Source organism: Euprymna scolopes, chromosome 29 (assembly GCF_053919585.1).
Source record: "Euprymna scolopes isolate OS-2025 chromosome 29, ASM5391958v1, whole genome shotgun sequence".
Lineage (NCBI taxonomy): Eukaryota > Metazoa > Mollusca > Cephalopoda > Sepiida > Sepiolidae > Euprymna > Euprymna scolopes.
In genome coordinates this window covers 96,985,185-96,998,574 of record NC_136510.1, presented here as the reverse complement: position 1 = coordinate 96,998,574, position 13,390 = coordinate 96,985,185, and the positions used below count along the sequence as shown (strand labels likewise).

Below are 13,390 nucleotides of genomic sequence, written 5' to 3'. Positions count from 1 at the left end.
TTATCGTCAACATGTAATAAGTTGAACTTAATTTTTTTTTTTTTTTTTTGCTAATTAGCAAATGCTTCAGGGCACAGTTTTATTTAGTTGTGTTTAAATTTGTGTATTGCCTCTTTTTTTTTTTTTAAATACAAATTACTTAATTAACAGTTAATATGGGATTATTAATTTGAATAAAAGATGTCTAAAAATGCCTATAAAAAAAAGAATAAATTGCTGAAAATGTTGCATTTTATAAAGAAATAACTACAGCTATGACAACAGCATATTCTTTTCATTGTTTTTACTCTTGAATATATATCCGACACAGTTAGACACAGTTAATCAACAGAGAACCACATCACTCTATATAAAAGCATATAAGATATCAACAGATACACACTCGAGAGTCAAAATGATTAAAAGAATATGCTGTTGTCCTAGCCCTAGCAATAACTAATAATAAAGAACATTGATAAATTTGGTGCTTCTTCGTTATTAGAGCAAAATTCGAAATATTGAATTTCAAGTAAAACCAATGGTATCTACTTAACTCTCATGTCACAGTAATGAGCATATCCAAAAATTATACAAAACGATGAGGTAGAAAATCAATTATTGATAAAGACAACTTTTCAAGACAATTAGCAAAAATTGAGTTTTGCTAAATTGACCTAAGATTTAAGTAAATTATTACCTCCTTTGTTACAATTAAAATTTTCCCGTTTATTTTTTCACATAACTCAATTGGGACAAAAATGGATGGTCACATTCAATGCTGCCAAGACTAAACTTGTTTCCTTCAATAACTACAACAAACCTTCTCTACCACCAATAGCAATGGCCAAAGACTCTTTATCTGAAAGCACATCTTTAAAACACCTCGGCCTAACGGTCACAGGAAACATGAGTTGGAACAATTATATTATGAGCATTGCCAAGACAGCTGCGAAAAAGGTAGGTTCTCCCTACCGTGCTAGAAAGCTACTAACGCTTGAAAATATCCTGTACCTCTATAAGGCCACCAGTCACCCATGTATGGAGTATTGTTGTCATATTTGGGCCGGTGTATCTGCTACTAGTCTCTCACTCCTAGACAAGGTTCAAAAGAGAGTCACCAGCCTAAAAGGTCCTGAACTGTCATCCAAGCTTCAGCCTCTGTCCCATCGACGCAATGTAGCATCCCTCTGCCTGTTCTACAAGTACTTTAACGGTGAATGTTCCGACGAACTACAAGCACTTGCACCTCCTCTACAAACCCAACAAGCAGTACAATCCCACCCCTTCACAGTAGAGATCCCTAGATGTAAGAGAGCATTCTACTCCAGTAGTTTCTTCCCCAGAACCGCTAGACTTTGGAACTTCCTGCCAGGTTCCTGCTTTCAACTGTACTGACATGCAGAAGTTCAAGTGTAACGTGAACCGACATCTTGCTGCCCAACTCCCCACCTAGTATCCCTGTAGCCTGTGTCCCTAATAGTAACCCCCTATATAAAAGTGGCAATGGTGAAGATGTAATAAAAAAAATTTTTTTTTTTTTTAATTTAAAAAAAAAAAAATTCCTTCAGAAACTATTTTCATTAATAATTAATTTTCTTGTCGTTTTTCATGATTTTTGGATATGTTCATTACTGTGACATGCCAATAAAGCAGACATCATTGGTTTTACTTTAAATTCAATAATTCGATTTTTGAATTTCGCTCTAATAACAAAGCAGCAACAAAGTGTTATTCTTCTCTCCAAGATCAAAATAAAAGTGTCAGATTTGAATGCGTGCCACGACATAGAACATACTGAAGCCAGTTAAATACTGAATGCCTACTAGTGAGTGCACTAGCACGACCAGTCATTATAATAAGGAGGCTGTCCAAATGCACTCCTTTCTAAAACATACTTACTTGGTTCGGATAATGGTACGGTAAGGGGACCTGAAAGAACTTTTTCTTTGTGATACTCTATGATAGTTGGATCAATATCTGCAAGAAAGTAAAGGTATACGATCCAGACCTGAACACGCGAGGTGAGTGAGGGGGGCACACACACACAACAAAGAAATGGCAATTGTGTAATGGCGCCAGAAAGAAAGATGGGTAGGAAAAAAAAAAAGAAAGAAAGAAAAAAAAGACGGTATTTTTGTCTGCGAGCAAGATTTGGACAAAACAAATCTTAGCAAATAGAATACAAAGTCAAAGAGCTGGAGGCAAATGAATTGAAAGTGTGAAAGGTCGACGATTTCTTTTTTTTTTTTTTTTCTTAAAAAGAGGGGGGGGCACTAGTGCACTTATTGATCCGCGTTATTTTTTTGTTTAAATAGTATTTTCAAGTTTAATTAAAGTTTTAAGAAATCTGTTTTTATTAAATTGTAAGGTTAAAGTACAGAATAGGTACAAAACACTCTCCCCCTCCCCATGTTAAAAATGGCTTTCTAAATAATAACGTTATTATTTCAGCACGAATCAATAAATGCACTGGTACCCCCCCCCCAAAAAAAAAAATGAAAATGGAATATATCAAGGATTAATATTTCAAAAGTATTTTCAATATTTGATTCCCAAAAGCTTTTCAGGTTATTTTGTTATGCAGGTGAATATATTTACAGGATCATTTTTCACCTGACCAGAAAGTGCTATTACGGCAGGTTGTAGTCTAGAACTCAACCTAAGAAAGAAAAAAAAATCTTTATAATATACGTATACGTCACTGAACGAAAATGTCATATTTCAAAAATCACGAAAATTGAACAAGTTTTTTTTACTATTTTTAACGCTTAATAGTAAATCGTAGCCATTTCGAGGCTGAGCATTTCTGGAGAGGTCGTTTAAGAGGGGGTAACAAGTGATGAATTTTAAAGATGGCAAATTGAGATACACGATCCTCGTTTCCTCATAAAATTTTATTTTCTTAGTAAAAAAAAACAAAAAACAAAAACATTTCATCAAGTTATGTGATTTTTGGAATATGAATTTTCGTTCCATTCCACATACATAAATCATAAAGAATTTTCTGTATTTTTGTTTTTTGATTAGGTTGAATTGTGGACATCCACCTTATGCTCTTTATCAGATTATTAAGACATGGTGTGACAAAAAAAAAAAAAAAATGACCCCAACATTTGGGTGCTCTAATAAAAAAAAGAGTGATTTATGTAAATTATGGAAAAAAAAAAAACGGTACTTGTACAGTTTAATCAAGACATTAAAAAATGAAAATATCAAAAAAGGTTATATTGTACGTATCGGTTTTGGACTGAAGATCTCCGAAAAAAAAAAAAAATTTCATTTAATTTGATCGAGTAGTTTTTTTTTTTTTTTTTTTTGTTGTTTTTTTTGTTTTTTTTTTAACAGCGGAAAAACACGTTTTTATGAGAGTGCGCTGAAGTCAGCCATTATGGAACTTGTTGAACACGCCACGGGGAGATAACTCAATGTAAAGCACCGACACTTCCTCCCCATCTTTAATACTAGCTTTTCTTCCTAAAAATCGAACCTTTTGCTCGGTATCATAACAAATTGGTTTTTCGCTGTAAAAAACAAAAAAACACAAATAAACTACTTGATGAAATTAAGCGATTTTTTTTGTTGTTGTTGAAAACTTCGTTCCATAACAGATACGTGCAATATAACCTTTTTTCGATATTTTCATTTTTTATGTCGATTAAACTGTACAAGTACCAAAAAGACATTTTAGTGCTTATATCTACAAACACCTATGACAAACTTAAATATCTTAAATTGAATGGTTACAGTGCTGAAATGGAAATTAACCACAGTATTTTCATAAATATGGGTTTTTATTACACCACATCATGTCTTCAAAAATAACTTTCTGGATTTTTATCCATCAACAATTACGTTTGTGGCATTTAATCTGCAAGCAAGCTGAAATAATAATACAAGTTTTATTGGGGTTTTTGTGCAACTTTACTATGTGTCTTCGAAAAAATGGATTTAAAAGAAAAACATTATGTACTTACGTGCCATGCCGAAATTAGTATAAATTCTAAAAATTACGAAAAACGGTCCAGTAGAAAAATCATTATAAGTAAAAACAGAATTTTTCAAAGTTTCTAAATTAACATTTTAGAACATCCAAATCAGGGGGAGATAACTGTATTCCACCGCTGACACTATCTTTCAGGTCGGCCATCTTGCTTCTTCTCAATAATACTGCACTTTTTTCTTTTTTTTTTTCCTGAAAATTAGCTCTAGCACATTTTTTACTGGACCATTTTTCATAAGTTTTTTGAATTTATACCAATTTTGGGTGCTAATGCAGAAAGTGATCCACGCTATTTTTTAAATCGTATTTCCACGTTTAATTAAAGTTTTATGGGGTTTTTTTTTTATTCAATTGTAAGGTTAAAGTACAGAATAGGTACAAAACAACCTCCCCTCCCCATGTTAAGAATGGCTTTTTAAATAACGTTATTATTTCAGCACGGATCACTCTCTGCATGAGTACCCAATTTTGACGTGACACGCAAGTACGTAATAATGTTTTTTCCCTAAAATATCTTTATTCGAAATTACATAATTGGGTTGGATGACACACATGAGTAAAGTTGCACCTTTTTTTTTTTTTTTTAATTATTATTATTATTATTATTCGAAATATGCATGAAAACAAACAATTTATTACTTCATAAAAATAAAACAATTTGAAAGCAAAAAATAAGGGATGAAAAAAAATTATACATTGGCTGTTAATAATTATTATGACAATAAAACATTCAAATAATAACTTCTTTTTGTTTTGACAATTCAAAACCCACTTGACGAGACTTAAGTGGAAATAGATATTTTATGGTCTTTACAAAAAGTTCTGAAAAAAGGAGATAACTTATTTCTTACAAGTATCACATTAGGTGGAAGCATAATAGTTTCATTCATATCAAAATTGCTTTTTTCTAGTGCAATATATATATATATATATATATATATATATATATATATATATAACTACTTCATTTACTCATATAAAATTAATATACGAAAGTATAGATTTATGCGTAAATTTGAAGTATTTACTTCAAAGTGCTCAATACGTAGGTAGAGCTAATTAGTAATTTATAAAATATATATGGCGATTAAGCTACACTGAATATTCTGCGTTTCATCCACTATAGGATTCGTCAGGCTTATGCGCGAATTCTGTGTTTTTTTCTTGTTTTTATATATGTTGAGGATTTTAGTTAGCCAATCAGCTTTCTAGTATCCACCGCGCCCCTTCCTATCAGCCAATGGGCAAGCATTTTATCGAACAAAGGATCTGTTTTAGAACTAGGTTAGTGGTTTAAGGTAGACGTTTTCCTCCCTTTTTTAAATTTTGTTTTTTTATATATATATAAAAATACATATGTGTACACACATACACGCACACATACATATATATATATATATATATATATATATATTATATATATACATACATATATGTGTGATCGTTTATGTATATTCATGTTTATTTAATTTTTTATTTGTTTGTTTTCTATTGTTTTTGTTAGTTTTAAAGCTATTTTGTATCGCTATCTTAGAGTAAGTTTTATTTTGTGAACACAGTTGTTTGCTATTTCTCGTCTACAGTTTAATAGATTTTGGGGTTCTTTAAAGTACAGGATAGCAAATTTTTCAAGGAGGCATAATTTACATGGGTCGTCTAAATGTCTGCACCTGGGAGCTTGTCTTATTATTTTCCATTCGACTACCGGCGAATGTCCGCTTTCTTTGAGTTCCCAGTATTTATTCGCTAGTGTTGTTTTTATACGGTGTTTTTTATTTTTGAATGTACTTTCGTGGTCATAGTATCAGGTTTTGAAATCTAAGGAAGTCATGCCTACATAATATTTCTTGTTATTCGGGTTTTCTTTCGCAAATATTGTTGCTTGATAAACTACGTTTTTTGTTTTGAACTGGGCAAAGTGTGCGGTGTCTACAGTTGCATTTATCTTGTTCGTTATTAGTATTTTTATTTATGGTATGGTTGTTCTTGTCCGGGGTTGGTTTGTTATTGTCATTATTATTATTATTATTATTATTATTGTTATTATTATTATTATTGTTATTATTATTATTATTATTATTTCTGCTAGTGTTGGTTTTATTTTTGTTATGGTGTTTACTTTTTTTATTGTTTATTTTGTTGTTGTTTACATTGTTTTCATTTAGTATTTTGTTATTATGTGCTTTAATTATCATCTCTAAATTTTCACAACAACTGTAAGATAACTTACAGGGATTTTTATTGAAGATTTTGTGTAAGGGGTTGGTTGCGGGAAAGTGTTTTTCAATAAGATCTAGAAATTTCTTGCCAAGTTTTGTTTTTAACATTTGATTGTATGAGGCCGTATACCAAATTATAGTTCTTTTTCTTCTATTTTTAATTTTATAGTTGTTGGTGTTTTGTTGCTTATATTTGATATCGATATTTTTGCATCCACTATTTTTTAGGGCTGTTTCGTAGATATTGGTTGACCTGTTAAATGCATTTTCATCGCTTGAGTTATTACTGAGTCTACTTACGATCGAGTTAGGAATGTGTTTTATAATTGATGGTGGGTGATTGGACTTGGGGTTTACGTAAATTGGAGTAGCGTTATCTTTTAAGTATGGTTCATATGTGTTTTTATCTAAGTTTAACGTGACGTCCAGGAAGTTTTTTTATTTTTATGTTAGCTGATATGTCTGCTTTTAGGCCTAATTTTTTAATTTCCTTGTGTATGATTTTCTTAAAGTTTTCTCCCTTGACTTTGTTGGAGTTTTTTATTATAGCTAGTTCGTCATCTCTATATAGGCCGATATCCGTAGTATCGAATATGCTTGTGAGGGTATATAGAATGAATAATCCCACAACAAAGTCAAGGGAGAAAACTTTAAGAAAATCATACACAAGGAAATGAAAAAATTAGGCCTAAAAGCAGATGTAAATCAGACAATTTAAAATTTTATATCATCTAAAAAAATTTCGTAGTTACACAAAAAATACAAATTTTGTACGTATCTTGACACATTTTCATTCCGTTAAAACTACATCGGGCAGTAAATACCACCCCCTCATGTTTTTAACATATCCACCATCTGTGTTATGTATATATAAGGCTTCCTTCAGTCTTGACAGACTGTGGATACCCACTGTAAGGCTACCTACACGTGAAATGTTTCCTGAGTCGACATTGTTAAATACCAGTGGCAAGTAAAGTACAGGACGACTGGAAACAAATGCCGAGATAAGCGGAAAGCACATACAGTGCCTAGAGTTCCCAAATGGTCACCCATATGGTGCTAGCCAGGCCCAACGTTGCTTCGGTGATCTGATGAGAGCCGGTGTGTCAACGTGATTATGCCATATATATATATACATTTATATAGATACGTGTGTGTGTGTGTGTGTGTGTGATTTTCATGCTAGATGTTAATAAAATTTCTCGATCTTATAAGAGAGAAGCGCTACTTATATATACTTTCTCAATGTATATTACTCTTCTCATAATGCAGGTAATGAAAGCTCAATAATTATTAGGTCATACTAATTAGAGCTTTCATATATTAATAGGTTAATATTTAATATATATTAATAGGTTAATATTTAACTTTAATCAGATTGCGAAGATAACCATTCCTCACATGTCCTTTATCCTGAATTTATTATATATATATTTTGTAATATGCTTTTAAATTATTTTTAAAAATCTTTAAAAGTGCTTTACTCATTCATTTTGGAAAAAAAAAAGAAAAACAAAAATAAAATAAAGAAAAAATCAAGGATAAAAGTTAATACAGATTTAAACACGAATTTTGTCGGAAAATAATGGCGGATATTTTTGGAGAGTTTGCCTCCGTGTAACTGAGCACGGACGCGCGTATGCAAATGCATATGAAATGCGAAATGACGTCACTGTAAGGAAAAAGACAATAAAAAGAAGAGAGAGTACGAGCAAGAAAACGATCACAAGGGAGACATCACCGCCGTAACGAGAAGTCACATGTTGCGGGAGAATAAGGAAATAAATGTCATTGTACAAAAAAACAGTTGAAGTTCTTTTCTATTCTTAGTCTACTTTGTGACTGAGACTACAACGCGTTGTGTATGGCGTTACATCCACATCTAATTCGATTATGATGGATTTTAGCCAAAATAAAACTTCTATTTAGTTTTACAGTCGATCATGATTGGATGATAGTTGTGACAGAGCTGCCCGCCTGTGGAATACAATAACACAGTGCTGCTTCCCAGTTGACTATGATATGGTTGTTTTCAAGTCCAATGTAAACAAATTCTTGTGGAGTCCTCCTTGTAAATAATGAATTTCTACCCACTTTCTTACCATTACTGCTTATCATGGGGTTCACTAATTAACCCTGCATTAGTCACCTGCGAGTTCCAAACATGGTTAGTCCCATGAGGTGTTTATACACCTTAATACAAAAAAGTTTATAGTGTTATTAGTTTGTAAAATAAAGTTATCCTGCTGGTTCAGGATATATCTACAGTTCCTGTTGTACAGTTTGGATCACTTGTATCTTGTTGATATTTATATAAAATAATACAATAAAATATAAAACTAAGGGAAAAATTAAAAACTCTTACACTTAGATGACATTTATATAAAAATACTCACAGGATACACCAGTTTGTGTTATTTTTTAAATATCTATGATGAACACAAAATGTTTCCATAAATTGAAATAGCAAGAAAAATGAATATGAGTTCATTACATAATCATTACCTTTCAATCTGATTCACCTCCAAGGAAAACTGAGATACAACTGCGTCATACCACATGTGCTATGCTCTCATCGAGTCAGGAAAGTACTGGGAGGGAGGAAAAGAAATAAGTTGCCAACTAGTAATTACGAGCACTTAAGCAAATTTGGGATGAGAAAACACCCTCAGAGGACTAACGCAGCGTTAACCCTTATCCTCGAGTGGCCTGAGAGCTTTGATAAGCAATGACTCCTTGTTTAAAAAAAAATCACCAAGGTAACAAAACTGCTGTCAAAAATACTAAAGAAAGCTCCTTTGGAAGCGTTGCTATGGAATACATCCAAATATTTGTCATGTTATATATGGTCAAACATTTTGATGAGGAGGCTGATTCATAAGTCCCTTTCTTATCGTCGTCATTGGAACATGTTTGGCATATTATCAAAAATATTGACTTTGTAGTGTTGATGGACAGAAGCCAAATTAAAAAAAAAAAAAAAATACCTCCCCCTCGTCCTTTATTTTCTAATTTAAGAGTGCTTGATATTGAGGTCAATCCAGGAAGAGGATGAGAAAAAAATTTTTTTAAAGTATCTTGGCCACTCCTACACAACTCTATCATACAATCTTTTTGAATAGTCAAAAAGTGAGTTAATGAATTACAATACTATTTCTTTTTTTTTTTTTTTTTTCATGGAAATAGCTCTAGGCAAGGCATGAAGTCACTTGATATAAAGAGATTTTAAAAAACAACAAAAAACATTAATAATTCAAGGTCAAAACCTAGCCAATGATAAGTATTATACAGATAGATTCCGACACAGAAAACAGCAATTCTTTCCCCTTTGTCAGAAACATCGTTCATGGAATATGAGGACTAAAGGATAAAATAAGGAAAGCAAGAGCTGTCGAAAGTAAACCCAAGGTCCGCTTTCTACTCCCCAAAAGAGTATCACTTATTTCTATATCCCTATGAGCACATCATTAAAAAGTATTATGCATGCAGAGTGAAGGCTGGGAGGTGGGAGGGGGGATAAATACACAATCTCATTTCAATATTAAAAAAAATAAACGAAAAGCATTTTTATATACAAATAAAACAGTGTATGTACGTATGTTCATGTCAGGTCATGTCATGTGCTACTGGTACCATGTAACCCAGTACTACCTGCCTCATGGTCGGGTCACCGGCGACTAAACTGATTCCCCACCAGACTTGTTTGGTGAGGAGGGCGGCTAGTCTCCCTGAAGGATTAAAAACAAGACCTTCCAAAGGCCGAATGAACTCTTTTTCTGGGTCAACGGCCAACTAGCACTGTGTGTGTGTGTGTGTGTGTGTGTGTGTGTGTGTGTGTGTGTGTGTGTGTGTGTGTGTGTGTGTGTGTGTGTGTGTGTGTGTGTGTGTGTGTGTGTGTGTGTGTGTGTGTGTGTGTGTGTGTTTTTGGGGTGGAGAGGGCTCCTGTAAGCTGTGGTGAAAGCAACCTTTCTATGAGAAGCAAATCTCTGATTTAAAAAACCATAAAGCGGAAGATCATTACCCGCATTAAGCTGGTCTGCAGTTTAATTTGTTGCTGGCTATCTTGCTCTTGCTTGTTGCTGGATCTCAACATTTTGAACCGAGAGAGAGACTTAGCTGTCGTACAAAGCTAAGACTCTGTAACATCATATTTGTATAGATACTCCCTCAGGCATTTGGGCTCATGGATTTTAAATGTCTGAGGGAGTGGCACTCGTCTGACAAGACGTTGCAATCATCATGTACGTATGTGTGTCTGTGTGAAAATATTTAACTGATAAACTCTTAAACTGCTGGTCACACAACACTGAAATTAACAGGAAATAGTAATCATACACCAAGGATGGTTTATAACGAATAAAATCTTTGTTTGGATGGATAACAGCGCATACAGAAATATCTCAACAAGTTGAATAATCGAAATATTTCCATAACTTTTATGCATACACAAATTCATTCATAGCTTGAAGTGGTTTAATTTTAAATCTTTATCTATCTGACGATAGCTCAAACAGTAGGGAACGTGACTCGAGTGTTAAATGCTTTGGTTCCAATTCTAGTTGATAATTCTGAAATCATTTATTTATGAAACCAGTACTATATATTAGGTACAATATAATATTCAATATGGAATTGGCTCTGTAATAATAGAAATTTGCTTGAATTAAAATATATTTAAACATATTTTATGACCGGGCAATTTTAATTTCATCTGGTATCTATGTTTTGTGTTATAATCACAAGAATTGGTTAATATCATTTTAAAATTGTTTTTATCTTTATTCTTAGTTTGTATTATTTGCTATTTTACTATATTTCAAGCATGTAGCTTTTCGGGTCAAGATCAAAGTGTAGTATCTGTTCTTCAGATGCTGCACTTCAATTTCTTGTTCTCTAACTCTGTCCCGTGATAGGAACATGTAGCTTTTACCCTTCTTTTTCTACTTGTAGGCATTCAAAATATAGTGGTCCTGGATATAACCTTTGTATCCAGTGGTGAGGCCCTAGCTTGTGGGCTTTGGGGAGTGTGGAGATACCCTTTAGTTGCCATTGACCCAGAGTGGTAGTACCTGTTAGGGTCCCAATATGGGTTAAATAGAAACCGCCTTGAAAACAACAAATATGCGACGAAGGCCATCAACTCCCCATATTTCCTCCTATAACACAGAACAAGCTAGGTAACATACAAATATCCGTGCATGAGGTCGCCAAGCTAATAAAGAACCTAGATTCCAGTAAAGCAACTGGCCCTGATGGCATCCCAATTATAGTGTTAAAAAAGCTTCAACCAGAACTTGCTCCCATACTTACGAAACTATTTAAGCGCTGCCTTAAGGAGAAGTGCTTTCCGACTCCCTGGAAGACCTCATCAGTTTGCCCTGTATTTAAGAATTCAGGTGATAAGTCATCTCCCTCTCAATACAGACCAATAAGTCTCCTGTGTGTTATGAGTAAGTTGCCGGAATCCATATTAAATAGATAAATAGTCAACCACCTCAGCAGGAATAACCTTCTTAGTGACACACAATATGGCTTCCGCTCTGCAAGATCTACCGCAGATGTGCTGACGGTTATATCACATAAGATTAGTGAATCTCTTGACAAAGGCTTCCTTTCTAGGGCAATTGCTCTCGACATATCAAAGGCCTTCGACAAGGTATGGCATAAGGGTCTACTTCACAAGATTTCCAGCTACGGTATAACTGGAAATGTTTTCTCAATCATTAAATCATTTCTCTCCGATAGGCTCATAAGAGTAGTGGTAGATGGACAAAAATCGGAAGCCTGCAATATAAATGCTGGAGTCCCTCAGGGGTCAATCCTAGGCCCAACTCTCTTCTTGATCTACATCAATGACCTCCCTAAACACATACTTAAATCATTCGTTGACATCTATGCTGATGACACGACCATCTACGGCAACACATCAAAGGCTGTAAATGACAAAGTTCTCTCGGATTCTCTCTCCTCTGATCTCGAGCGCGTGGTTCAGTGGGGGAAGATGTGGCTGGTTACCTTTAATGCATCCAAAACCAAACTCCTATCCTTACATCATCAACGCTCTGATCCCCATCTGGCATCAATTGTGATGGATGGCTCTCGTCTGGGTGAGGCCCCGTATTTTGACAAGCTTCTGGATTTGACCTTTACTCCTGATCTGAAATGGAACACGTACATCAAGTCTGTTGCCAAGGTCGCTGGAAAGATGGTGGGATCCTTCTACCGCTCCAGAAGATATCTCACTACGGATGCAATTCTCTATCTATATAAAAGCCAAGTACGTCCAAGGATGGAGTACTGTTGCCATATCTGGGCGGGAACTGCTAAGGACAGCCTATCCTGCCTTGACAGAGTACAAAATAGACTTCGTGGCTTAGTGGGGGATGCCCTTTTCTCTACCCTGCAACCTCTCTCCCACAGAAGAGACGTTGCGAGCCTGTCCTTGTTTTATCGTTATTTCCATGGCAGATGCTCGTCTGAACTCCAATCTCTGGTCCCCCCTCGCCAATCTTTCACGAAAAACACCCGTCTAGCTGAATCCACTGTGAAAAATTTCCCCCACTCTATATCTGTGCCTAAATCAAAACGCAGATTCCATGAACAAAGCTTCTTTCTTAGAACTGCACGCCTGTGGAACTCTGTTCCGTCTGCCTGCTTCCCTCCGGACTACAACTTGGTTGTCTTCAAGTCCAATGTTAACAAATTCCTAATGAACCGCCCCCTTAAGTAAACATTTCAGCAAATCTCCTCACTAACGTAATGTACTTGCAATAACCCTTATCCCTGAGTGGCTTCCGGGCCTTGATAAGTGGTGATCACTGTGTAAAAAAATATATATATATATATATATATATATATATATATATATATATATATATATATATATTCTATTAAAAAATTTTCTTCCAAATCTTTGGATTCGGCATTAAATAACTTGAAATGGGTTGATATGCCGTAAAACAAAAATAACCAACCAACCAATCAAAATATAGTGGAAAATATCCTCTCAAATTCAGAGACAATTGTATTTATTCCACTTTGTCATGTAATTGGTTGGCAATGTATAAAGCTAACATAGAATATACATAACAAAACGTCCCCTACAATTATTTGTCTTTTACATACTAATTTTCAGTTTTGGTTGTTATACATGAGTGCTCCATTTCTTGCTCTACTTATTGAGAAATGAGGA

General features: G+C 34.2%; 1 protein-coding gene across 6 annotated transcripts in view; it reads right to left on the bottom strand.

Annotated features, from left to right (window-relative positions):
- LOC145252785 (neuroglian-like) overlaps positions 1–13,390 on the bottom strand; it is a 362,878-nt gene that overhangs the window by 105,118 nt on the left and 244,370 nt on the right. For 3 of the 6 annotated variants that reach the window (XM_080112730.1, XM_080112729.1, XM_080112728.1), the window contains one exon: positions 1,879–1,956. The exons of the other annotated variants lie outside the window; for them this stretch is intronic. In XM_080112730.1, the coding sequence (XP_079968856.1) occupies positions 1,879–1,956 (78 nt within the window). The remainder of the gene's footprint in view (positions 1–1,878; positions 1,957–13,390) is intronic. 6 annotated transcript variants of the gene reach the window in all.